This window comes from Castanea sativa, chromosome 4 (genome assembly GCF_040712315.1).
Source record: "Castanea sativa cultivar Marrone di Chiusa Pesio chromosome 4, ASM4071231v1".
NCBI classification, from domain to species: domain Eukaryota; kingdom Viridiplantae; phylum Streptophyta; class Magnoliopsida; order Fagales; family Fagaceae; genus Castanea; species Castanea sativa.
This window is the reverse complement of record NC_134016.1, coordinates 34,595,291-34,621,979: the sequence shown is the minus strand read 5'-3', so window position 1 is coordinate 34,621,979 and position 26,689 is coordinate 34,595,291. Positions and strand designations below refer to the sequence as shown.

Genomic DNA, 26,689 nt, shown 5'->3' with positions numbered 1-26,689 from the left:
TAGTACTTTTTAAACTGGACATGTCCTTTTATTTTAAATATATAATAACAAGCAGTAGTGAGTTTTAATCTCCACATTTTATTTAGTTAGTGCGTGATGTGGTAGACTTTCATCAAAATAATATGAGATTTTTTTTAAAAAAAATTACTGGAGGTAAGCCATACCCATTTTTTAATTACTTGTTATACCATAAAAATTATTAGAGGTGTCATTCTTTTTTTTTTTTTTTTTTGAGGAAAAGGTGTTGTCATTCTCACCTTAAAAAACATGGATATTGAAGAATTCTTCCACGCAATTTCTGTACCTTACCTTATATTTGTAATTAGTTGTCCGTTAAAATAAAAATCATTCTAGTTAAAAATACTTATTATTCTAAAAAAAAAAATTAATTAGTGGGTGATGCGGTAGTCTTTCATTAAAATAAAATGAGATTATTTAAAAAAAAAATACTGGAAGTAAGTCATACCCATTTTTTAATGACTTATTATATCATATTAATTATTAGAGATGTCATTCTCATATATATATATATATATATATTTTTTTTTTGGAGGAAAAAATGTCATTCTCACCTTAAAAAACATGGATATTGAAGAATTCTCCCACTCAATATCTGTACCTTACCTTATATTTCTAATTAGTTGTCCGTTAAAATATAAATCATTCTAGTTAATTTGGTTGGCTCAGAGTATCATTGCAGAATAGGGAGAGAGAATTGGAATAATAAAAATTATTATTATTATGAGTTGCTTTTTATTTTTGTAGTGAATTTTTGGTTGTTACTTGTTAGGATTGAAATTCTAGGCATACTATGCATCAACGAATATCATTTTACAATTTGAGTTCTTGTACCGATGAAATCACACAATATTTTAAAAATAAATTGATATAAATCCACCATAAGGTAAAAAAAAAATGGGACACAAAAGGAAATAAGATTGAGTGCACTACCATTCCATTTTAGAATTGAAGTATAAAATGTAATATATTAAAATACATACCACCTATAATTCAAAATGAGGTTGTTGTGATTTGTGAATATTTCTTTTAGATTTTTTTTATAACTTAATTTGCCTACGAACATATCAAAACTCACATTTAATTTCACTATATATATATATATATATTGAAGTGTCAATTTGTGGGACCACTATAAAAAGAGAAGGATAAAGTTTAGTTACAAAATTGGTTGTAACCTTAAGCTACAAAAGTCAATATCTTTTTATAGGAGGTAAATTTTGACAAATTTACCATTAGATTATTTATTCTTCTAATATCTTCAATATTTGCAAAATTTTAAGAAAATTAAAAATCAGTAGCTATGTTATCAATAAAATTTTTAAATTACAAGTTTTTATAATTTAAAATTATGCATAAAATATAAGCTTATAGATTATATAGTAAATAATATCCGATTGACACAAAATTTGACATATGTATTAAGAGTCTAATCAACATACAATTCAACAGTTACATTTTCAAAATATATAATAATATTTATTTTATTGAGTGAGTTTGTAACTTTAAGTTATAACTAATTTTGATGCTAAATTTTGTCCAAAATAGAATTTAGGTGCACCAATCACATTCACAATGTGACATTTAAGTATATAGTGGTGAATGAAGGGTGAGTTTCAATTAGCTCAGTTAATAAAATTTCTTATCTTCGAAACTAAATGATGTTTAGATCTGTTGATAAAGAGCAATCATTCAAGTAGTTAGGTTGTTTTGTTGGAAGAAAATTAAAGGGTGACATAGTTACTAACACGTGTCAAAAAAGGGGACGTGTTGGTTTTGTGGGCAGTCGACAGTGGGAGAGAAACCGAAGCTCTCTCCCGTGCATGAACATATATATGTATGTAAACGCATGTACAAAACCTTCTCAGTTTCTCAGGGTACACGCTCAGCCCTCTATATATATACATAAGTGCAACACCTACTATTATTCTGACCTGTTCTCTGTTACCAAACAGTTCTCATCTCATCTACAACACAGCGTTTGCTCCTACTTTCTAGGGTTCTTCACAGAGCGAAATGGCCATGGCTGCGCTCCGACGAGAGGGGAGGCGTTTCGTCCCTCTGATCTCTCCTCAACCAATCTCCGCCGTCCAATCCTCTGTCATCTCTCAGTTCGTACTTTCATCTCCTCTCTCTCGTCTTTATCTTCTTCTGTTTGGTTGATGAGAAATGATTATATAGGAAAAAAAAAATGAAACGCTATCGAAAATTGTGTTGAATAAATTGTTCTAGCTAGGTTTTATTAATCTCTAGCTGATTAGTGTGACAGTGCATAGATATGTTTAGTAGTATTTGTATCTTATCTGCTGTTTGGTTGATGAGAAAACTTGGGAAATGCAAAAGGAAATTATTCTAAATGGTTTTGTTTATTTATTTTTGGCTGTAATGGTGCTGAGAAATTACAATTTATACAAACTTGAAGAAATTATAAATCACAATGAAAACACATTCTTAAAGGTACGTTTGGAATGGAGGAAGAGGAGATAGGAAAGTGACTGGAATATATACTATTCCACCCAAACATAGGGTTAAGAAAAGAAATCACAAAGATTTGAAATAAATTTTATGCTTTATTTTGTTTTTGTGTCATTAGAATTGACACCTCCTATACCCTTTAGCCAATAAGGGTGAATGCCCTAGATTAACTGGTAACTGGTTAAAATAGGTAGAGTGAATACAGTTAGTTGTCCTTAAGTTTTACTGGTTAGAGGCAAGTTCAAATGATCATTCTTTAGAAATGTTTCCTACATTATTAAAAAGAAAAAAGGATTGATGCCTCTATTCAATTACTTTAAAGTGTATTTAGTAGCATTATAACTATTTTCTTGGAGCCATACCAATTAATGGATCATGTATTTGAATTTTAGCAAGCAAAATTAAACATTTTTATTTGGAGAAGTTTGAAATTTTGGTACACTTTAGAAATATGTGGAATTTCATCGGATTTGGGAATACCCATGTTGAGAATTTTTGGAGTTAATGAATAATTTAGTTTCATAATTTCTATATTTATTGTCTAATTGCTCCATATCTGCTTTTATAAAATTATTGCATTTCTTTTTTGCTTTGGAAGTACTAAATTATTTGGCTTGGGTGGGCAGAGAACAGGCCCCTCAGGGAGTGCGCTCAATTTCAACTCAAGTTGGTAAGAATTACTTTCATCATGTAGTTCAGATTTGCATTCTGCTGCCTTTTGGTCACCATTGTTCAGATATGAGATTGTTGATGTTGTTGGCACTTTTTACGTACAGTCAGAAACCGGATGAAGAGTGTGAAGAATATCCAGAAAATTACAAAAGCAATGAAAATGGTTGCAGCCTCAAAACTTAGAGCTATTCAAATTAAAGCTGAAAACTCTCGTGGCGTATGGCAGCCATTTACTGCTCTTCTTGGTGACAATCCCAGTATGTGTCTTAAATAACCTTTATTCTTCATGTGTGCTAGCTGCTCAATTACTGGTTTTATTTTTTATTATATATATATATATATATTTATATCAAATGTTAAGTTTGCAATAGATTGCAAACTGTTGTTTAGAATGCTATTACAAACTACAGCTTGACACATTATGATGCTGTTGTATGACACATTATCAAATCAAGTGCTTGGTTTTTTCATTTTAAAGATCAACTACTAAAATAATTTTGTTTGATACATATTGGTCAACATTTCCCTTGGTAGAAATGGAATTTACTGAAAGTAGGTCACTGATGCCCTTAGTGTCACACCAGTTTTCCATGTTCTGATTTTTTAAATTTTTGATAAGTAAGTTTGGCCCCGAGGAAGATTGGGGAAGGGAAGAATTGAACTTGTGACCTCTGCTTCATTTGGTGTGGTTCTAGCTGCTTGTGCTACCCCTTGGGGTTTTCCAATGTTCTGATATTTTGAAATGGTTTTGTTCATTATATTTTCTTTGCGACAGCTGATTTTTTATCAGCTGTAGCAAAGAAAAAGAAAGAAACTTCATAGAAGTTGAAATGTGAAGAAATAGGTATGCCTAGATCCTTTAGTCTATAGATAAAGAAAGGGTATCTAATTGATAGAAAAAGCATCATAAAGATCAATTAGTGAGCTTTTGGTCTGATACAATGAGAATTGCTTACTTATTTCACAATAGGAGATAAAAGTTAGGTTTTGAATGAGAGAAAAAAGTGAGGAATCCTCTTTTCAACTTTGGCAATATTTGCACAATTTTCTTCTGAAATGCTTTACTTTTTGAGATTAGAGTCTATTGTGATGAAAATGTGTGAAAATAACTTATTTCTTTAAGGATTCCGGAATGGTGCTATTTATTCAAATTTATCAATAGAAGTTGGTCACTACACACACACACACACACAAATTCTCAAGTCTACATTAGCTAAGATATCTGAGCTTGATTTTTTCCAAATCTTTTCGAAAATACACCACTTTCTTTGTTAGCCTGTTGCGCAAAAATGGTTAATGGTTTTGGTTCATAGGTCTTTTAATAAATAGTGATGGTAGTGCTAAGGAGCCAAGAGCCTTGTAATTCGACTGGCATCTCCTAGTGTTTCCAACAGAGACATCTAGAGTTCAAATTTCCCCTCTCCCATTATAATTATTAAAACATTCAATAAATTGTTGCACTCATTAACAAAAAATATAGTGCCAATGTGTTTTGGCTCTAGTAACACCTCCATCCCTTGTAAGAATGAGGTAAATGGTGAAGTTGTGAGTTCAAAGCCTAGGTGCATAACTTATAAGCACATATTTCATATTTTTGCTTTCAATAATTTAGTTAGAATTTTAGGTTTTGCTTGCTTGGTTTAATTTTTTGTGCAAGGGGCATGCTTTTCTAAACCTTGAAAGATTTTTTGTTTTTTAATTTTAATTTTAATTTCTTTTTTCGGCTGCATAATGCATCACATACTTTGGAAATTGCAGCAATTTTTTAATGTATTTGTCATTTTTAATGTTCAAGCACACTTTTAAATTTTTTTGCTGAAAATGCTTAGATGAGAGATTGAAAAAGACCTTTTGCTAGAATTTGGCCAATTTAGGCTAACAAGAAAGTGCTAAAAGTACTTTGCTCACAGATTTTTAATTAAAGCTGTACTTGGTAGATTTACAGTCACCCTTACCAGAAGTCTTACCTCCACCCTTCAAATTGTAAAACATTGCAATTCTTCTTTAAAATGATGTTTCTTATGTGTTCATTTAGTGACTTCTCTTTCTATTCTTTATTTTTCATCCCTTTTGACCAATACATATCTTCCATTCTTGATTTTTAGTTGCCCTCATTGTCTTTCCTTGTGTTGCAATCCTAGGTGTTGACGTCAAGAAGAATGTGATCATCACAGTTTCTTCAGATAAAGGCCTATGCGGTGGGATCAACTCTACTTCTGTCAAGATAAGCAAGGCACTGCAAAAGTTGACTTCTGGTATTTTTTGCAAGCCAATTCCTTATCATCAAATAATATTGGTTGTTATCTACAATAACATATTTTTCTATTGCCACAGGTCCTGAAAAACAAAGTACATATGTTGTTTTAGGAGAAAAGGCCAAAGCGCAATTCATACGTGACTCAAAAGATAACATTGAATTATGCATCACAGAATTGCAAAGAAATCCATTAAATTATACACAGGTTAGTCTCTTTTGTTTCTTGGTACCATATATTATAGGAGAAGAAAGTTTTTTATTGTTTGTTTGAATATATGTGAATGTGAATTCAAAATTAATACCTTGTTGTAAGTCATCTATTGAAAGCTCAAAGTTATCTATCAAAGAAAATGTAGTGAATGCTAGTAGTGCGGTTAAGATCTGTTCATCTGGTGATTCTGGTCAACAAGGTTTTTCTGGCTTTAGGTCTTGTAATGTGAGGCCTTATAAATACCAGTTTAATTTACATTAAAGCATTATCAGATTTCAATGTCTTCATTAAGACTTTGACTTAAGTTCATGTTTTTCCTCTTTATTTCTTACCGAATTTTTTTTTTGATCCATTAAATGCCTAGCCATGACATGAGAATTCAAAAAGCCTTGCATCATTGTAAGTAATATATTGAAAGCTCCAAGTTTTTTTTTTTTAAAGTAAAGAAAATTTTATTCAAAGACATAATAATGTGTCACCCAACTATTCAGGAAGTTTACAGCAGGGGACCAAAACAATCAAATACATTAAGTACAAGCATCCATCAAATCTTAGGCCGAAAAAATAAAATGACTTCCTATGATAAACATCCACTCCAATAGAGTTTTAAAGAAGAAAAATTTTAAATCGGCTATAGTCCTTCAAAATTTTCAAAACATCGGTTGTTTCTCTCCCTCTAAATACACCACATTAAACAATGAGGGACAGCCATCCAAATAACACCATTATGGTGATGACCAAAATTTCCTTGCCAACATGCAAGGAGCTCAACCATAGTATTTGGCATCACCCAATAGACACCAAACAAGGTGAACACCATAGACCACAACTCAGAAACAATAGGACAATGTAGTAAAAGTTATCTATCTAAGAAATGAAATAATGAATGCTCGGAGTGTGATGAAGATCTGTTCATCTTGCTGACAAGGTTTCTTGTAGGTTTTGGTTTATTATGTCAGGCCTTCTGAATGCCAGTTCAATTTAAATTAAAGCATTATTGGATTTCGATGTATTCAATGAGCCTTTGGCTTAAGCTTGTCCTCTTTAGTTCATACTGATTTTGATTGATAATCTGTTACAGTGAGTTTTTACTTGCAATAAGGTCTCCCTTAATTTTGATGATTTGTTTTCTACTTATGAAAAATCCTATGGTATCTACAGATACGGAATTCCCCTATTAAGGAAAAAAGTAGAAGTCTTTATATCTTCGAACATGCAATCACTTTTTCTAATTCTCCTTTCCAATTGTTGCCCTTTTAGGTCTCTGTTCTGGCAGATGACATTTTAAAGAATGTGGAGTATGATGCTTTGAAGATTGTCTTCAACAAGTTCCATTCAGTTGTCTCATTTCCTCCCACAGTGGCAACCGTTTTATCTCCTGAGGTGATGGGGATGCTTCATTTTAATAAATGTTCATTTAAAAAAAAAAAATCATTCCCTTATTTTGCTTTTGGTTTTAAAACACTGTGTTTATGTGGATGTTATGCTTATGTAGACTGTGGAGAGAGAGTCTGAATCTGGGGGAAATCTTGGTGTGCTAGATTCTTATGAGATTGAAGGTGGGGAAACCAAGGGAGAAATACTACAAAACCTGGCAGAGTTCCAATTTTCTTGTGTAAGTTTTCTTTCAGGCTGAAAGTATTTCTATTTCTTAACAGTAGCTGTCAGTTGGGATTGTGTTTATTGTTTTCTGTAACAATCAAATTGTCTTGTATGAACTAAGAATCTAAAAAGTTGATGTGTAAAGTCTTAATGACTATTTCCGCAAATTTAAGCATGCCTAGTAGTTGATGCTGTCAACCAAGTTTCTGGAATTATCTGATATTTTGATAATTTGCTGAGTAGTAGTTCCAAGCCAATATTTCTTGCTGAAGCTGGCAGTACTCAAATTGAGACCCATTATTATTATTATTATTAGTTTTGGGTTGTAGTTATTGGTAAGTTACACATGCACCAAGTGGATTTTGAATCCAGTCTCATCCTCCACCCATTCTTATGGGAGGAGAGATCACTGATTTGAGACCCATCAATTTTTGAAATAGCTGTAGTGTGACTTTGATTTTAAACGCTTGCTGGACAAGAAATTTAATATATATGTTTTTGTGTTCCAACATTTGTTTAAATGCTGTAGATGTTGCTGGAAAGGTTTAATTTCATCTTTTGTTTCTTTGGATGTCATTAATATTTGATAGGCAGCTGTGCTATGCAACTTTGAAGTCAGTACCAATAATTAAGAAGCTTATTGCCTCTCATTCCTGTAATGATTTTAGTTGATTTATTGAAAAAATATGTCCATTTTCCCCCTAGGTCATGTTCAATGCTGTGTTGGAGAATGCTTGCAGTGAGCAAGGAGCAAGGATGTCTGCCATGGATAGCTCAAGCAGAAATGCTGGCGAGATGCTTGATCGTCTCACACTTACTTACAACAGGTCTCTCTCTCTCTCTCTCTCTCTCTCTCTCTCTCTCTCTCTCTCAAACACACACACAAACAAAATAAAATTGCCTTAAATTGGGATAAAGTGATTAAGCATGAGTGTGTGAACAATGATGTGGTCATTCATAATGGAACTCACCAATTGAATTATTTTCTTTCAATTTTAGCAACTCTTGTTAGTTAATATAATACTCGTCGACTTTTATTTTTTGTTATTTCTGTCTCCATCATGACTGACCTCTGTTGTTCATCTGATTGTTTATGATAGAACTCGTCAAGCATCTATTACCACTGAATTGATTGAGATTATATCTGGAGCATCAGCACTTAAGGGCTAATTGCAGACAGCCAACTTCTCGTTTATCCGATGGTGACGAAATAATGTGGCTATCCTAGAACTTCATGGTGCCACTTTTGGGGAGTTATTTTATTTTATTTTTATAAAATTTTTTGGTTCAGCTGTGCTTACCCCTATAATAATCAGATTATAGATTTGGCAATGATGCCTCCATCTGTGCAAGAAAAAGTATATATTATTTAGGAACACAATAAATCTCTCAGTAAATTTTTATTATCATTTAGTTCTTTTTAAATTATAAGTGCTTTGTGTTTTTGTTAGTCTACGTCAAAGGGTTTAAAACTTTGTGAGCACCCTAATAATTACCCAGTGTCAATCTTTGTGCTGGGAATTAACAATCCTATTTGTGATGATTTTAATGGATTTTTCTGATATTTTTTTTTCTTCCTTTTAACTTGTGTGCCTTAAAATTCCTCTTTAATTTTAATGACTATGGTTTGGGGACTTGTCTTTCATTTCGTTTGTTTTGTCATCTAACTGGCGGGACTTCACAATGAGAGAAAGGTACTGCATGTAGCGGATATATAAGATACCATCTTCTTAGAATAAGGCTCAAAGAGAATGTCTCATGTTCCTTAGAGATGTTATATATAACCTGTTACACAAAATAAGAACTCTGTCGTTTTAGGTCATTGGCATGAGTCTGTTCTTATTGGTAGTCTGGGTCCTAAATGGACAATGATGTTTCACAATTATTTTATATTTTCAGTTTGATGATTAGGTGCTACAAGTCAACTTTTGAGGAGTTTAGCAATTTTTTTCGAGTTATGTAAAATGCATTTTCTGAAGAATGAGTTTTGCATTTACGATGCATTGTAACCAAAATTAGAATCCTCAAAACTAGATGATTCCTATATTTCTTATCTGCCCTTGTACCACCTGCAAGCTGCAACTCTCAAATTAGAGCATCTCGTTATTTTTTAAATTTTAACTGAAAAAATCCTTCCGGTTGAAGCTGCATGGGCTTGTCTTATAGACACTAAAGCAGCATGAGAGAGAGAGAGAGAGAGAGAGAGAGAGCATCATATTATGATATTATACAATTCTATCTTAAGGGCATTTTATGGCCTCGTCGTTGGTGGAATTGGTACAACACCCATTGGGGTGGTTATGAAAACATTTAATAGTTCTCCTTGTGAAACACAAATCTAGTAGAGGTTTTGGTGGAGAATTTGATGCATAACCTTTCCAACTCTCTTGCTAAAGCTGATGGCCCACAGTAGAAAACCCCTATATCCAAGCAAATTCACATCTTCAGTATTCACTATTCAGCTATAAGGACAAAATCCTAGAAATATCTTTTTGGAAGAGTCGATGACCAACTTGATGGGAATTGTTATCTTGACCCTTTAAAAAGTTAAAGAGGTTAAATTAAGATGTACTCTTTCACATCTTACCAATCTTTGTTCCTCTGTGTTGACGAGCCAATTTAGAGAAAATGTTAAACCAGTTTGGTCGGGCAAAATGTGTGTGTCCCTGAAAAGTCCAAATTGATGAAAATAATATTATAAATTCAAATAGGTTTTCCTAATCAATATAAATGTACATTAAAAAGTACAAGTTACTGTGGTTGGTGTATCTGAGTATTCTAATCAGGTACCATGGCACAAACTGTTTGGTTTGTCTCTCCAAGGAGTAGTTGAGAATCTTAAAAAAAAAGGGAATCTTTCAAGTTAGAATTAATTTCAAGCAGGTAGGATATTTCTCTCTCTCTCTCTCTCTCTCTCTCTATATATATATATATATATATATATATATATAAACAAAGTCAGTTGTTAAAAAACTAAAAATAAGTGGGAGAGTACTGATTTAGACCTTGGTTTTTATAAAAAAGACTAAATAATGTCATTGATCTACAAAATTGTTAATAAGTTGATGTAGTTAACATGCATGCATTAGAGAAAAGTTGAGAATGTTAACAATGGCACTAATTGTATGGTTTCTCTCTAGGCAAATGTTGGGAACCTTTAATAAAAAAAAGGGGATCTTTCAAGTTGGAATTAGTTTCAAGCAGGTAGGGTGTTTGTTAATATATAAATAAAAAGAAAAGGATAATAAACAAAGTCAATTGTCAAAATAAGTTGGGAGAGTGGTGATTTAAACCTTAGTTCTTATAAAAAGACCATACAATGTCATCGAGCTACTAAGTTGTTAATAACTTGATGTAGTTAACATGCATGCACCAAAGAAAAGTGTCTAATGAGAATTTGTAGAACTTCATTAATAAGAAATCTTACTAGCAAAAATGTTTTGGATAAATAAGAAATCTTACCGGAGTCCCGGAGAGAAAGTCAATTCCATTCTTAGCATGATATAAGGCTTGAATTGCGCTTATTAATGCTGATCGCACATCTCCTTCTTGATGCACATTTGTTAGGAAGTTATGCATCTCTATAACAGACTACATGGCCATCAGTGAAATTCGAGTGATCAAAATATTTTATTTTTTGAATCTGACAATGTATAGAGTGTTGCATCATTCAAAATTTTAATTAACGCAACTCTAAATATATCTCTAGATTTGTGAAACTCATATTTAATCAGTACTGTGAAATAAATCCATTTTTGATGATAGATATTGAAGATTGGCATGTACCTGCTGTTGGTTTGATTTTGATATCTCCTTCATGACATCTCTAAACCAATCAAAGGAGCTTTGTTCTCTTGTAATCCAATAAAGATAGGCTTTTAATGGACCCTTTTTTATGCTACAGTCCCCACAACCAGTCTTTTAAAGTGCATAACATAAATTTGTCAGTGACCAAAAGATGGAAGCAAATGATTTTTTTTTCAAGTAAAACATATATAACCAAATGCAAAACTTACATGATCAAAACGTGACTTTGGAATACTGTTAGCAACATCTTTAAGGATGCTCATAAAAGGTGTGGCTCCTATGCCAAGGCCAATTAACACCACAATATCATATTTGATATGGTCTTGAGAAGCAGCACCATAGGGTCCATCTATGTGTATTCTTGGGCATTCCTTTGGCCCAGATAATTTAGCCTACAAACTCGAAAGTAATGGAAAATTTATGAAATTGTTGTTGCAACCTCGTATAGAAATAATTCCATCCCTTCTCCTTCATTTTCAATCATTACCTCTTGGAAGAGGTTGTATATTTGATAACTCCAATCTCCAAGAGTTCTAATATGCACACTTAGGTACTCATCTTCTGGTCCTGAAGTTAAGGAGAATGGGTGCCTGAAAAAAAGAAGATGGAAGAGAAGTGTACCAAATTGTAACATTATTTTGGTGCTCCAAAGTTGGAAGGTTAGGCATTGTAAACAAGAAAATAACATAAATAGGTGCACTTCAGAAGGTAAAGTCCGTAATGATTCAAGTTTGTTGATAAATAGAATGAATATGGGGCTATTCAAACTTGATCTTAATTTGTTGATAAATAGAATTAAAAATCTAAAAAGAAAAACAATAAGATGATCTAATTATGTAAAATTACCATTCAAAAGGTGAAATGTGAGGGCATTGAATGAATATGTACATGCCACTATGGTACTTAAAACCTTCTGGTTTTTGCAATTTGAGGGACAAAACTTTTCCTGGATAAATACTTGCCTGCATATGTATAAGAAAAAGAAAAAATAAATACAACATAATGGTGATTAAGCAATTGTGATTAAAGAAGCAATAATTCATTGCAGATTGCATTGAACAGTTGCCAAAATTATGAACTTTTGTACTAACTTTTCTTCCAAACAGGACAACGATATATACCTTCAAAATTTCCACTTCATACAACCCTGATCTTATGGCTCGAAATATTCTCTCACCAACATATAATAAAACGGGAATGGCTATGTACATCCACGTCTACATAAGTGTAGATTCTTAACATTAGTACTATTAATCCAAATTATAATGCAAAAAAAAAAAAAAAAACCCATTGCAACAAAATATTAAAAAATTCAATATATTTTATCATTTACACGATACATGATATATAAATCCAACTGTCTTGTGATTGCCTTAAAAAAAAGAAACCTATCCATTTCTAGTGAAATAATGAAAGGCAATTTCTTAGTTAAGATTTTGTTTTTTACGGACATGGGTTAGTTTCAATGCTCTAGTATATTAGAGCTGACATGATATAGACACATGGCAAACTCCAGTGCATTGAAGCTGACATAATGCAATTTTAATGCATTGGAGCTAACTCTTAACCATTTTTTATTTCTAACAAAGTATATCATTACTAGTTAAAACTTTAGAACATAGTGCTTAATCCACGACTTGATATCGTAAATGCTAATGATATTGACTTACCGTTTTTTCATTTAGTTTGTCGGTTAGGAAGAGGAACAAGGAGTGAATAATGAGCAATGCATAGACAAGAATGAACAAGTGGTGCGAGTACCAAAAGGTGTTATATCCAGTGACCCTTCGGACAGACCTTGGTAGTGAAGGTGATTGGCGCCTTGGCCACTTTGTTGCTAGTGAAAATGCGATTGTCATTAATATTACCATTGCAATTCCTGTTGCTACCTCTGTAGTGCACAATATCTCAATGTATGATGGTTGATGGTACCCAAATCCAGCAGCTATTGTTTGCCGGAACAGTGTATGGTCTGATTCACTGATTCTGGGGAAATCACAAGCAAGGTGTGTACCCCCATGTAGGATCACACCTATTACTATCGCTCCTGCAATCATCTACATCACAAAATTTCTTGTTAATATACTCTACAAAGTTAGTGTACAATGCAGTTTTTGGTTATCAATTTTATCTTCATTTTATTCAAATTTCTAGTTGTTTTTCTTTAGAACTTTTTTTCATCTCAGTTTCATGTAAAAAATTGTTCTAAATATAAAAAGTTCTGCTTCAATTTGGTTACCAATTTGGCATGCTAGCTGTATTAATTGTCAAATCATGTGTATTATTCAATCATATATTTGTAAATTTGACATGCATTGCATAAAATATAAAGCATAACAAAATGTTATGAAGTCTATAGGATTATCAAACCTTAGCCTCATAAAATATTCATTCCCAACCAATTTTAAATATTCTTTTTAATGATAATTATTCTTTATTATCATAATAAAATATTAACATATTTCTTTTTATCATAATTGAGAATTTGGAATTTAAACTATAACGTGTTTCTTTTTATTTTAGTTAGGATCAAACTAAATTTTTATTCGAGGTAAACGATTTTACCAATCAAACTAACACGAACCCACCAAATAGAAAGGACTATTTATTTAAATGCCACATTACCTTGTGGAAGTTGATATTATCGTTAAACGGAACAATGGAGTTGATCCACCAATGTTTGCGAAGCCATGTAATTGTGATACGGCAAACAGGTAGGAGAATCAAAGCCATGTTGAATTTTAAAGTTTCCGCAGCACCCTTGGCAGTGGAGAGGCAATAGCCCATGATTTCAAAAGCTGTTCTATGACGGTATTGAATGAATTTCCAAGCAAAAAGAGCAAAGCACACGGTTAACCAAAGCAAAACAATCCATGCACGTCGCCAATAGGATCGAAAGAGTACTTCGGCCTTTGACAATGGTTCTTGAAATGGGTCATTGTGATAATTGTGATAAGGAGAATGTGTGATTGATAATTGATTGCTTTGAATTGAGCCCCTTGATAAGTATACTTTAAAGAGAGTCTTGAATTGAGATAGCTGCAATATATAAAAAGTTGTAATATAGTGATATATTGTCTAGTTAGCAATCAATAGCATATAAAATCCCTAATATTGTGTGTATGTTACATTTAACTTGGTTAAATATATTGCACTAAAAAAAATAATTAAAAAAAAATTGGCTACAAATTGATTTGATTCATTTGAAGCTTTCTTCTCCCAACCTACCATGTGGCAATTGAAAAGATTATTAATATGTAATTTTATTCCTATAATTTTGTTAATAATTTATGTGACTCATTTAAATAATATACATGAATAATCTTATAAATTATCACATAATGAATTAGAAAAGATAGCTCCAAAGCGGTTTTGCAGACAAACTTTTTATTCTATCTTAATCCCAACTATTAGAATAGGTCAACATATCAATTAAGAGGGTATCTTAGATTATTAAGTTAAAGAGTAAGGTTAAAATGGTACCTCAATGTAGCCGAGGTTTTCAGTGTCAAGCACTTCCATGATCAAAGTGGCATAGCGTTCTGCTTCCTCGTGAGTCAAAGACAACTTATTGGTGGAAGCACTTAACAAAATAGTCTGTAGAATTGTCCAAATTTATATGAAACATGAACAGAAATTTATCGTCCCAAACTTTACATAAAGTTTAGCTTACTTAAAATTTTCTAAATAAACTAGATTAAAAACAAAGAATATAAAAATATAATTAATTTGGTGACAAACTGCTTTTCATGACATTACCTGCTTAATCTCCATCTGAGTAATTCTTCCATCCATGTCTCTATCACACCTGCAAAAATTACAAAGGAAAAAAAAAAGCCTTCCCTGTAAGATATTGTAAAATGCCAAACTATTGAAATATTGTGAATAGAATCAAACTTTTTTTTTTTTAATGTATTATGTATAGATTACACACTGGAGAATTTGAATGAAAATTATTACAAGTCAAAGAAAATCCGTATTCTTGAATCGAAGAAGGGGTCCATCATGCGACACCAGAAACAGTGAAGCTCACATTTTGTGATATAAAATTTCCAGTCCCTTGTTCCTCTTAGTGCCCTTAATATCTCATTAGCAAATTCGGGGGATTGTTGCATCCCTTACAAAGCCAAAAAAAAGAAGAAGAATAAGTTAAGTTAGTTCTTCAAGATAAAATACAAGCTGTTTGTATATGTTAATTTTTTTTTTCAAAAAATAAAAGTTCTTTTTCAGAAATTGGAATTATAATATGAAGACAAAAGAAAGAATCAAATAAAGAATGTAGTAATATAATAGGAGAACATGCATGGCCAATTGGCCACAATCTCATGCTGGTCTACTAGTGTAGTGGGTGCGCTACTTTGCCATTGGCAGCAATAAGCCAACAACAAGGCAAGCAAAGTTGAAAGCTTATATATATATATATTAGTATTTTTTAATCAAGTTGGACTTTTTTCTTTCAACAATGGGAGATAGGGAGAGTTTATATATATATATATATATATATATATATATATATATATAGAGGCACTTATTCTCTCACATATTTTTTCATCCACTTTTGACATATAAACATTTCAATATCAATTATATATACGTGTATAAAATAATGGATATAAACAAATGTAAAAAAATATTGAAAACAAAAGATGCTCAAATCTTGAATTTATATGTCAACCCATGATGTATATGACTATATTCCTCTCCAAGACTTCAAAAAGGTACTTTTGGTATCACTGAGAGGGGTGGCTTAGTGGTCAAGGTGTGTGATCGCTGTTTTGAGATCTCACATTCGAACCCTAGCGGGGAGTGGAGTTACCTCTTGCAACTAACTCTTAATTTACTAGCTCTCTCGTGAGACTAGGGTGGAGTTTGTGGTCACTCCAACCATAATAACTATGACTTAATTCAACATTCTATAACAGGGGATGTTCCTATGGTTATGTCTAGGGGGTGACTCACAATGGTCGCTCCTACCTTTCTTCTTGTTCATAAAAAAAGAAAGAAAAAAAAATGTACTTTTGGAACACCAATAGGTACAAAAAGAAAGAAAAAAAAATTAACCAAAAAACTTATAACCAAATATGATAATGAAAATAGTTAATATCATTTTAACACCATAATAAATAAATATTTGAACTAATATATATTTTTTTCTTTTGTGATTGATAACTCATTAGTTTTGTAAAATTTATTGCACTTTTTTCCGCACAATTTCAGTAAGATCGGAATTCATAGCAATTGAAATTAGCTAGGAGAGTTGATTTAAAATTATTACATAAATTTCCAAATATGATGTTTCTCACTCTCACCTATACAAATACCGAAATCTGACCATTTCATGAGAGGTTCAGGGCCACTATTCTGAGTGAAGGCGAGCTGATTGAATCTCTCCTCCACGTTCTTCCACTCCATACCACCGTTGCCCATGATGTCAATGAATCTCAGCCCTTCAATATTATCAATGGCTGACCCACCAGCCTTGGAGTACACCACTCCATTTTCGAGCAACTGATCATCATCATGATTAGTCCCATGATCATATGGTGGTCTGGTTCCTTGAGGCTTTGTCTGAACAGGAGAGAAAGAAAGAGGAACAATAGTAACATTATAACAAGAAGAAGAAGATGTTGATGATGATGAAGAAGAAGAAGAAGATGAGGATGATAGTGAACGAGCTGAGATAGAGAGCTCTTGGTTGGGTTGGGACTTTACATGCGTCTCCATTGATGGGTATCTTAGTACTATTTGTTAAATTTTGATGGGAAATCTAAAGAGGGGTGCATGTAATAATGGTGAAATGTAGACTAGTATGTTCTTGAAAGAAAAAGAAGATGAATAGGTTTTTTAGGATAAGTGCTCAATGAATGCATGAATATTGTTGAATATATACGTGAATATATATGGAGGAGAGAGTAGTGGTATTTTGGTTTCTTGAGAGCTATAGCTAGTTATAGAAATGGTTGTTTTTATAATTGATTTTTTCGTGGGGCTTCTTGGCTTGAGTGGTTGAGTATGAAATGGAAAGTTTGACGGTGAGGTATATGGAAAGATTAAATTTGTGAGTTTGGTTAGATATGGGCTTGAATAAGACATGTAAGTTAAGTAAGACTTATGTTTTAATTGTTGGAGGCCAGCGGAGAGAGATGCGATATAGAGAGAGCAGGTGATCAAGTTCAAGTACTAGGTTAAATGCATGAAAACAAAAAGGTTGTGAAATGAGAGAGAGAGAGAGAGAGAGAGAGAGAGCATATTATAGATAACCCATTTCTAGTCTCTTCTCTTGCAAGAGATTATGAGCTGTATTTGGTTTAGGTGATGGAAAATTATTTAGTAACTCTGTTTTTCATAGCTTTATTTGCAAGTTTCTTTTTTTCTCTCTAGTTTTGCACATGCAAGAGGGGCTCTTCAGATTGAAGCTTTTGTTTTTTCTTTTTTTCGGAGATATTTGAAAGGGATTGTGCACCTATATATCTGGCTAGTTTGGATCTAAACTAGGTCAGAAATAGGGATGGTTTGATTAAATGCATTTCATTTTAAATTTGTGTAATGAAAAGATTGGATAACTGCTATGTGGACTTAAATTAAAGGTTTCATCCTTAATGGTTGGTTGAATCCTTCCTAGCTAGGTATATTCTGTACTTCCTAGTTCATAGCTTCTTGTATTATTCATATACTTAATTGATTAATTATATGATTACATGCTTCACCAAACCTTCTTTGATGTAGTTGAAAACCATGGGTTTAATATATATGTGTGAAACTACCATGGCTTCACACCATATGTGCTCTTTTGCTTTGGAATGTGCATCAACCCCGATATTTAATTTAGTCTCCAAAGAAAACAAGTTCGGATGACATCAAGAAAGTGACCAGAATATTGCAGATTATCAAGCTAGCTACTTGAACCCCACATAATAAATATTTATTTTGTGAAGCTATTTTAATATGGTGATAATGGCATCAAGTGCTGCAACACGAATTTTGGAAAATGTTCTCTAGTTAAACATATAAAATCAGACAGATTAAACATTCACAGTTGAAAAAAAAAGTATTATGAAAATTATTATATATAAAATAGAATTGTAATTTTTCTTTGATTTTTATTATTAATACAGTGTATAATAATATAGTTAAATTTTTTTTTTTTTGAGAATCTAGGGCCCTATATTTCTAAGATACAATAATGTGGAAGAACTTAAATTAATAATAACTAGCATGTAACTCATGCAAACGCATGGATGTATTTAAAATTAAATACAATTTTTATTATAAAAATATAAATAATTAGTCAAATTATTTTAAAAATAGTGTAAGTGCACAATTGCACCTGGCCCCAAGAACAGTTACGGGCCCAGGCCCAATGAGCCTTAAACAATATGAATTTGTAGAGTGTGGGCTTGAAACCCAGGTTAGAAGTATGTGGGGATTAAATGACAAATTAAGGATTTCGAATACTTGGAAACAATAAGGAATATTGTAAATTGGCCTCCTCGGACGTAAGCCGAGAGCTGTTCTTATATTATATCCCTTTCTTAGTCTTTTCTTTCTTTTTAGGTTACAAAAGTCCTTCACCTTTCTGTCTTAAACTGCTCTTTATATACTACTCTTTTGAATGCTTTGTACACGTGTTGCCTCACCTCCCCCTTAGCCTAGATATTTCTTTTCTCAGTGCCTTTGAATAGTAACCAGAAGTTTCTCTTCCACTGTTCAGGTGTCACTTCCCCATAAATGCGGCCAGGGTGGTAGGTGCAGGGTCTTTAATGTGGAGGTAGCAGCCTTTATCTTTGACATTTCTTCAACACCGGTGCTTCTGGGGCGTTCTAGGGTTCACCCCTTTTAACCATCGGCCTTAACTGTGTTATCCCCTAACCTTTACTATAAAATCCCGAGTTCTTTGGTGCTCATCCGAGGGTAAGTTCACCCTTGGCTGGATCCTCGTATCCTCGGCGTATGGGCCGACCCATAGCACTAACAACTTCCAAACCCAGGGTCAGGTCGGCCTTCCTTAACACGGCCCAAAAGGCCCACGTTCCCATTAGGATCTTTTACTCCCCACAATAGCCCCTCAAAACTCTAATTTTCAACGTTCGAGGAGAAAAATAGGGTTTTGATCCGACGAGAACCTACTTTACTCACTTTGCGAGTAATGGCACGTGTGGAAATCGTCTCGCGTCCCAGAGTATGCCATTTGGCGGTTTTATTTTGAACAACGCGCGTATTTATTACTGCCAGTTACATTTTGTCCCTCACGTTCAACGGTGAGATGGACATCCAACGGCCCACATCACTCCACGAAATTTTAGGCGGGCCAAATATAATTTCGAGGCCGCCTTTTCGCACGTCGTGACGCTTCGGGAACCTGCGCTTTCATTTAATTCCTCTGGGGGTAATCCCATCGAAACATCAGCCATCATTCCTTACTTGCAGAAAACCGTGAAAATTTGCACTCCTTCAACCTTGTAAGTTCTTGCTCCTATTCTTAACCTTTTTCTCCTTGATATTTGTCCTCGGCTATCACTACAAACACTATCCCTTTTAGAGTTTAGTCTATCGTTCCTCTGTAATGAGAAAATTCAAGTGCCTAGTTGATACCGCCGCTGGGATGGAAGGCTTTAGAGCCAAGTACCGTATTCCCAGCGACGTAGGGTTAGAATATTGCCCGGCAACAGCCGTGGCCGGTTCTAGGAAAGAGGGAGAGGTTATCATTCCTATGATAGCCTTTCTAGAGGGTGGGATGACCCTTCCAATGAAACTCCGTAACTAGGAGTACCTTCGCAACCACTGGTTGTGTCCCGATCAATGCCTCCCAAACGTTTTTAGAGTTCTAGGTAGTGTAGATGCTCTAAACGAGCAGATGGGTTTAAACCTCACATGGCACAATGTCGTGTTCCTATATGAGTCCCATAAACTTTCTAAGGTAGGTTATTACATTAAATCTCGGTCCAAAGACCGTTAGGCTAATCTCCCCGTCAGCCCAAATCACCCAAACCCATGAAGGCCGACTCCTTGATCGTGTCTGGGAACTGGCACGACGGCTTCCACTGCCCAGTTGAGTGGGGGGATCCAGGTGCGACGCCGTAGGATTAATCTCCCCACAACACAACTTCTCCTAACACACACACGTAAATGCGTATTCGTACTTACTTAAATTTGTTAAACATCTATGTAAATCGACCAAGTTTGTTTGTTTTGACGTCTTTTTTGCAGATAAGCAACACGTGCGTCCTCGCTCGAGTCACCGTAACATCGCGAATCTAAACCGGGTACTTCGCTCCGAGGTGTTCGTTAGTGAAGACCTACAACTCCGGGCCGGCTCACCTTATTCTTGGGTACACCCCCCTTTCCAAAGACTTCCGGGAGATGAGAACGCCATAATTGCGGGCGACCGAAGACGAAAGAGGATAAACGTAGCTCGGCCCCACTTTTTGGACGACCGTGACCTCCCGACGCCCCTAATAGCATTTTGTACAACCGGCCAATAGAAGGCTAGCCCCCCGCTCGTGCACTCACAAGCAACTGTCATTCCGAAGAGCAGGTGTCTTCTTCACACACACTTGACGACGAGATAGACCAATTCCATCTCGAAGACACCGAGAGACCTCGCGGGAACCAAACAGGGTACTTTCCGACGAGGAGGAAGAAGCCACCGAGGCCTCTGGAATTGCAGGGTTTGTGGTTGCCCTTCCGGAGGACGAACTTGAAGAAGACATGGGAAGAATGGAGGGCCTCCTCACCAATAGGGCTGCTAAGGTTGCCGAGAAAAAGAAGGGGACATCTCAAGTTCCCCCATCCTTACCACCTCCCCCTCCTCCAGCTGAGCCAAAACTTCCAACCGAGGATCCAAAGAAGAAGAGGAAGGGGGACAACGAGGGGACGATTAATAAAGACCCCAAAAAATCACGACAAAAACTCCCACCGGCCCAGCAGCAGAAGGTGGATAAGGGCAAGGGTAGGGCCCGCTCGGTTGAAATCGGGGAAATCAGGGACGAGGCCGAAGTGCGCCGAGCACCGACCAACTGGTCCCCCGATTTAAGACTGGACGGCGCTCCCATCTCCTGCCAGTCCAGTATAAGGGCGGTTCAACAAGGCCATGCCCACCACCTGGCCGAGGTCCTGGAACGCCCTCTCCTGCTGCCCAAGGACATGGAGACCTTGGAAAAAATGGGCCAGCCACAACTATTCCTCTCCCTAAAAAGAGACTTAGCGCTGGTAAGTGTTTCTCCTTTTAACAATATTTATAAGTAAGTTTGTTTTTTTATTGTTCCTAACTCCATCATACTTTACTACAGGCTATTTAGGAGGTCTTCGTAGCTGAGAAGTTTATTGAAGACACTCGGAAAATAGCCAGGACTGAGCTCGAAATCAGGATGGAAATTGAGAAGTCCTTGGGCATAGCCCTTGCTGCGAATGAGAAGTTGACCTCGGAGGTGGCTGATCTGAGGATAGAGAAAAATGGGGTCGAGTCAAATTTGATGACCATGAAGACCCAGATAGAAGGACAGCGCAAGCTCCTTCGTGAAAGAGATGAAGAGCTCTCCCAAGCTCAAAGGGAGTGCTCGGATCTGAAGAAGGAATTGGAGTTAATGAAGAAAGAAGCCAGCTCCTTCCAACTTTCTCTCCTCGCCTAAGGTGAAAGTTTCGATGAAGGGGTAGCAACCACGGAGGCAGGAGCAAACACGAAGAGTTCGCGGCTTTATGCCGAGAATATCGCCAAAAAGTATGGGGGGAAGCTTTAAACGTAGCAGGAGTTCCCCAATCTTCGGATTTGAGGAAGTCCGAGAATGTTTGGCTTCCCCTAGAAATACGAGGAGATTGAAGAGGCTCCGCCGCTACTCCTATCCCCGAGACAACTCCTCTTGCTCTACCTCCGGTGGTCCCACAACAAATTCCGATCCTACGAGAACCTTCGGTTCCAATAAAGAAAAGGAAGGAGGAGTGGATGCAGAGAAGGACTTGAACCAGCATAAAGGAACCCAACGTCCTTCCAACAAAGACAATGGATAAAGGAAAGCGTAGTTATGACTCCTTTTGAAATGGAGTTGAGAAAGACCGAGGGGCACTAGTACCTCTCAAAGAAGATCCTCTTCCAACCAAATGCCTTAGGACTTAGCTTAGGGCTTCTCTTTTTCCATTTTTTTTGTTTTTGAATTATATATTGTAATGCATACTCAACTGATTAATGAAGAACGATTTCGTTTACTTTTCACTTGGATTGTATCTGTTTTTACTTTATTCTTTCTGTACTTATTAAAAAAGTTTCCCATTAAGTCATATCAAAAGTTTCTCAGAGTATAAAAATCTAACTCCAAGGATTGCACAATCATAACTTCCACATAATCATGCGTATATTATTAAAGATTTAATACAAGGTGACATGGTTAATTCATTTGAACAATGCCTCGATTAAGAAGAAGAGAGGGCCATATATAACGATTAAACCCTTGTAATGCGTAGCTCTGTTTCTAGTAAGATGTAAGATCCGAGGACCATTCCTTACACAATCAGAAGTTAACTTTAATCAAAGTCGTAGTCCGAAGATAAATATTAAGCAATCTTTCGTTTAATTCTTAAAAATTGTAACTGTAAATGTTAATTTTTCCAAAGTAGGAGGTCTAAGGACCCGGCATAACTAAGATTCTGTTTAACAAATGATAAGACATCAATTTCCACAAGGTTTGTGATCCGAGGACTGCACTTAACCAAGTTTCTGTTTGATTCTTTAGAACAATAACTTCAAATGTTAATTTTTCCAAAGTAGGAGGTCCGAGGACCCGGCATAACTAAGGTTCTGTTTAACAAATGATAAGGCATCAATTTCCACAAGGTTTGTGGTCCGAGGACTGCACTTAACCAAGTTTCTGTTTGATTCTTTAGAACAATAACTTCAAATGTTAATTTTCCCAAAGTAGGAGGTCCAAGGACCCGGCATAACTAAGGTTCTGTTTAACAAATGATAAGGCATCAATTTCCACAAGGTTTGTGGTCCGAGGACCGCATTTAACCAAGTTTCTGTTTGATTCTTTAGAACAATAACTTCAAGTGTTAATTTTCCCGAAGTAGGAGGTCCGAGGACCCGGCATAACTAAGGTTCTGTTTAACAAATGATAAGACATCAATTTCCACAAGGTTTGTGGTCCGAGGACTGCACTTAACCAAGTTTCTGTTTGATTCTTTAGAACAATAACTTCAAGTGTTAATTTTCCCAAAGTAGGAGGTCCGAGGACCCGGCATAACTAAGGTTCTGTTTAACAAATGATAAGGCATCAATTTCCACAAGGTTTGTGGTCCGAGGACCACATTTAACCAAGTTTCTGTTTGATTCTTTAGAACAATAACTTCAAGTGTTAATTTTCCCGAAGTAGGAGGTCCGAGGACCCGGCATAACTAAGGTTCTGTTTAACAAATGATAAGACATCAATTTCCACAAGGTTTGTGGTCCGAGGACTGCACTTAACCAAGTTTCTGTTTGATTCTTAAAATTGATAATTGCGAGCGTCAGAGCTACTCATAACTTTGAAATACAAACTGACAAAAACTCATTTCATTAATAATAATACCTTCTAAGATTACTTACATTCCATGGACGTGGAACAATTCGTTCGTCTAGATCAGCTAGCCTATATGACCCTATGCCTGCTACTGAAACAATGCGATAGGGGCCTTCCCAGTTAGGTCCTAGCTTTCCCCATGCTGGGTTCTTAGAAGTGCCTACAACTTTCCTTAATACAAGATCACCAGGTGCAAGTGGCCTTAGCTTCACGTGGGCATCATATCCTCGTTTTAGCTTCTGCTGATAATAAGCCAATTGGACCATAGCTGCCTCACGCCGTTCCTCAAGTAAATCAAGATCTTTCTCTAGAAGTCCCTGGTTATTCTCTGGGCTAAAAGAACTTGTCTTTAAAGTAGGAAAACCAGATTCTAGCGGTATCACCGCCTCGGCTCCATAAGTCATAGAGAATGACGTCTCTCCAGTGGACCTGCGCGATGTGGTCCGATATGTCCACATGACATGAGGGAGCTCTTCTACCCATCTGCCTTTCGCATCGTCCAACCTCTTCTTGAGCCCGTTAACTATGACCTTGTTAACTGCCTCGGCTTGTCCATTTCCTTGAGGGTAAACTGGGGTGGAATATCTGTTTATGATACCCATGTCACCACAATACTTCCTAAAAGCCCTACTATCGAACTTGACACCATTATCAGAGATGAGTGTGTGTGGTATTCCGAATCTAGTGACAATATTTTTCCATATAAATTTTTTGGAATCAACATCTCGTATATTGGCTAAGGGCTCAGCTTCAACCCATTTAGTGAAATAGTCTGTTCCCACGAGCAGCCACCTTTTGTTGCCAGCACTTTTAAATGGCCCTACAATGTCCAAGCCCCATTGTGCGAAAGGCCAAGGGCCGGAGAGAGGGTTAAGAACCCCTCCAGGTTGGTGGATATTAGAGGCGAACCTCGACATTGATCACATTTTTACGGCATAGTCCCGAGCCTCCCTCTCGCATATTGGGCCACCAATAACCCGAGTCAGGGCTCTAGCGGGCTAAGGACCTTCCCCCAATGTGGCTCCCACAAATTCCCTCATGCAATTCCTCCAACAATGCTTCGTTGATTCAGTGTGTACACACAACAAGTACGGTCCTGAAAAGGATCGTTTGTATAGCTTGTGGTCCTCTGACAACCAGAAACGCGGCGCCTTTCGACGTAACTTTTCTGCTTCAGCCTTGGCTTCGGGAAGAATGTCATTTTTAAGAAAAGATATGATCGAATCCATCCAACTAGGACCAGCCTTATTAGATGGATGCGAGGTGCGTTAGCGGTTACAGAGAAGGTTCTACCAAATCCCGAACGAGGATAACCCTTGGTAAACCTTGAGCCGAGGATGTTGCCAACGTAGCCAAGGAATTCGCAAGTGTTTCCATTCCTAGAAACGTGAGCTAAGGCAAAGGAGTCAAATTCAGCCGGCGGCGTTGACATGGGCCAAATATTCCCGCATTCGGGGTCTCTAGCCTCCATGGTTCCCATGACCTGGCCGACCACTAACCGAGTCCGAGAACATGTGGATTTTCTTGCCACCCATCTTATGTACCATTTGCATGCCTACCAAGATCGCTTCATACTCGCCTCGTTGTTAGTAGCCGAGAAGGCCAATCTCAAAGATTTTTCGAAGACAATTCCTTCGGGGGACATTAGAACAAGTCCAACACCGGACCCTTTTTGATTAGCCCCATCCACATAAACTCTCCAAACCGAGGCGATACGTCTCGTGATCACACCAACCGATTTTTCACCAATGTGTGCTTCTTTTGAAGTTTCTTCTAACAATGGTTCGGTAAACTCGCCACCAAACCGAGGACTCCGTCCTTTTATCGATGTGCGAGGCCTCGATTTAACATCAAAGGCTCCCAAAATGGTTCCCCATTTTGCCACCCCGCGCAGTAATCATCGCACTACGCAACACGCCTTAAGCAACCGGGTCAAAACAACCACAGTATGAGATTGGAAATAATGAGGAAGTTTGCGCGTGGCGTGGACTACAAATGGCCAAGTGCTTTTTTCAAGGGCGAGATAGCGCACCTCGGCCTCATTCAAGGACTTACTAACGTAGTAGATCGGTCGTACCCCGCTTTCATTCCTTATAAGGACTAAGCTCACCGCGTGAATAGCCACGGCCGGATAAGCGAATAAAACCTCGTCCACTTCGTGGCGAGATAAAATAGGTGGCCGAGAAAGATATTGCTTAAGCCGTTGGAAAGCTAATTCGCAGTCCTCGGTCCATTGAAACCCTTTCCACTTGTGCAACAACTGAAAGAAAGGATGACACCGATCAGCTGACCGAGAAATAAATCTATTCAACGCAGCAATCATTCCAGTCAATTTCTGAATCTCTTTTGGGTTCCTAGGCGGCTGCAAATTCTAAATAGCCTTAACTTGCACTGGGTTTACTTCTATGCCCCTATGAGTAATCATAAATCCCAAGAACTTCCCAGATCCTATGCCAAAAGAACACTTGGAGGCGTTAAGGCGCAATTTATACTTCCTTAGCACCTGGAAGGTGTCAGCCAGATCTGTCATGTGTGAAGGTACTGTCTTACTCTTCACCACCATATCATCCACGTACACTTCGATGGTTTTCCCCAGTTGCTGTTCAAACATTCGGGTCATCATTCTTTGATAAGTAGCCCAGCATTTTTTAATCCAAATGGCATGACCTTATAATGATAGTTCCCGGTTGAAGTAATGAAAGCAGTCTTCTCCTGATCCTCTAACGCCAAGGGAATTTGGTGGTAACCCTGGAAGGCGTCCAAGAAACTCATCCAGAGGATGTCCAACGATAGCATCTACCCAGTTGATCAATCCGGGGCATTGGGAACGAATCTTTAGGACAGCCTTGTTCAGATTCGAGGAAGTCCACACATACTCTCCACTTACCGTTCTTCTTCTTAACAACAACAAGATGAGCCAACCATTCGGGGTAGAAAACCTCTTTTGATAGCCCCCGCCTTTTGAGTTTAAGAACCTCTTCTTTCACGACGAGAATGTTCTCGGGAAGATCGCCGAGGTGGCTGCCTCCTCGGAACAATGGCAGGATTGACGTTTAAACGATGACAAATAAAGTTCGGATCTACGCCCGGAGCCTCATG

The 26,689-nt window shown here is 36.3% G+C and overlaps 2 protein-coding genes across 3 annotated transcripts; one reads left to right on the top strand and one right to left on the bottom strand.

Moving 5' to 3' along the window:
• The first annotated feature begins 1,922 nt into the window (after positions 1-1,922).
• LOC142630212 (ATP synthase subunit gamma, mitochondrial-like) lies at positions 1,923-8,465 on the top strand. The gene is made up of 9 exons (XM_075804178.1): positions 1,923-2,129; positions 3,120-3,163; positions 3,270-3,422; positions 5,307-5,420; positions 5,500-5,627; positions 6,894-7,016; positions 7,129-7,248; positions 7,941-8,062; positions 8,336-8,465. The coding sequence occupies exons 1-9, from the start codon at positions 2,035-2,037 to the stop codon at positions 8,403-8,405; spliced, it is 969 nt and encodes a 322-aa protein (XP_075660293.1). The 5' UTR covers positions 1,923-2,034; the 3' UTR covers positions 8,406-8,465.
• A 969-nt stretch (positions 8,466-9,434) lies between these two features.
• On the bottom strand, positions 9,435-16,963 carry LOC142631808 (respiratory burst oxidase homolog protein A-like). Of its 2 annotated transcripts, XM_075806128.1 has the most exons (14): positions 16,352-16,963; positions 15,003-15,159; positions 14,802-14,850; positions 14,526-14,639; positions 13,668-14,081; positions 12,713-13,099; positions 12,164-12,259; positions 11,889-12,004; positions 11,530-11,632; positions 11,252-11,434; positions 11,022-11,153; positions 10,698-10,826; positions 9,823-9,901; positions 9,435-9,655 (listed from the first exon to the last, which is right to left on the bottom strand). In XM_075806128.1, the coding sequence occupies exons 1-14, from the start codon at positions 16,764-16,766 to the stop codon at positions 9,546-9,548; spliced, it is 2,484 nt and encodes an 827-aa protein (XP_075662243.1). In that variant the 5' UTR covers positions 16,767-16,963; the 3' UTR covers positions 9,435-9,545. The 2 variants fall into 2 exon arrangements, with proteins under 2 accessions (XP_075662243.1, XP_075662244.1); XM_075806129.1 differs by lacking the exon at positions 12,164-12,259.
• Between the last annotated feature and the right edge of the window lie 9,726 nt (positions 16,964-26,689).

Excerpts from the sequence above, each read along its gene's own strand:
- LOC142630212 (XM_075804178.1), top strand. The coding sequence starts at position 2,035 with ATGGCCATGGCTGCGCTCCGACGAGAGGGGAGGCGTTTCGTCCCTCTG. Across the intron at positions 5,628-6,893 it reads ATCCATTAAATTATACACAG|GTCTCTGTTCTGGCAGATGA; the intron begins GTTAGTCTCTTT and ends TTGCCCTTTTAG. Across the intron at positions 7,249-7,940 it reads CAGAGTTCCAATTTTCTTGT|GTCATGTTCAATGCTGTGTT; the intron begins GTAAGTTTTCTT and ends TTTTCCCCCTAG.
- LOC142631808 (XM_075806128.1), bottom strand. The coding sequence starts at position 16,766 with ATGGAGACGCATGTAAAGTCCCAACCCAACCAAGAGCTCTCTATCTCA. Across the intron at positions 15,160-16,351 it reads AGATTTCGGTATTTGTATAG|GGATGCAACAATCCCCCGAA; the intron begins GTGAGAGTGAGA and ends TGGCTTTGTAAG. Across the intron at positions 9,656-9,822 it reads ACACAGAGGAACAAAGATTG|GGGTTTTCTACTGTGGGCCA; the intron begins GTAAGATGTGAA and ends GCTTGGATATAG.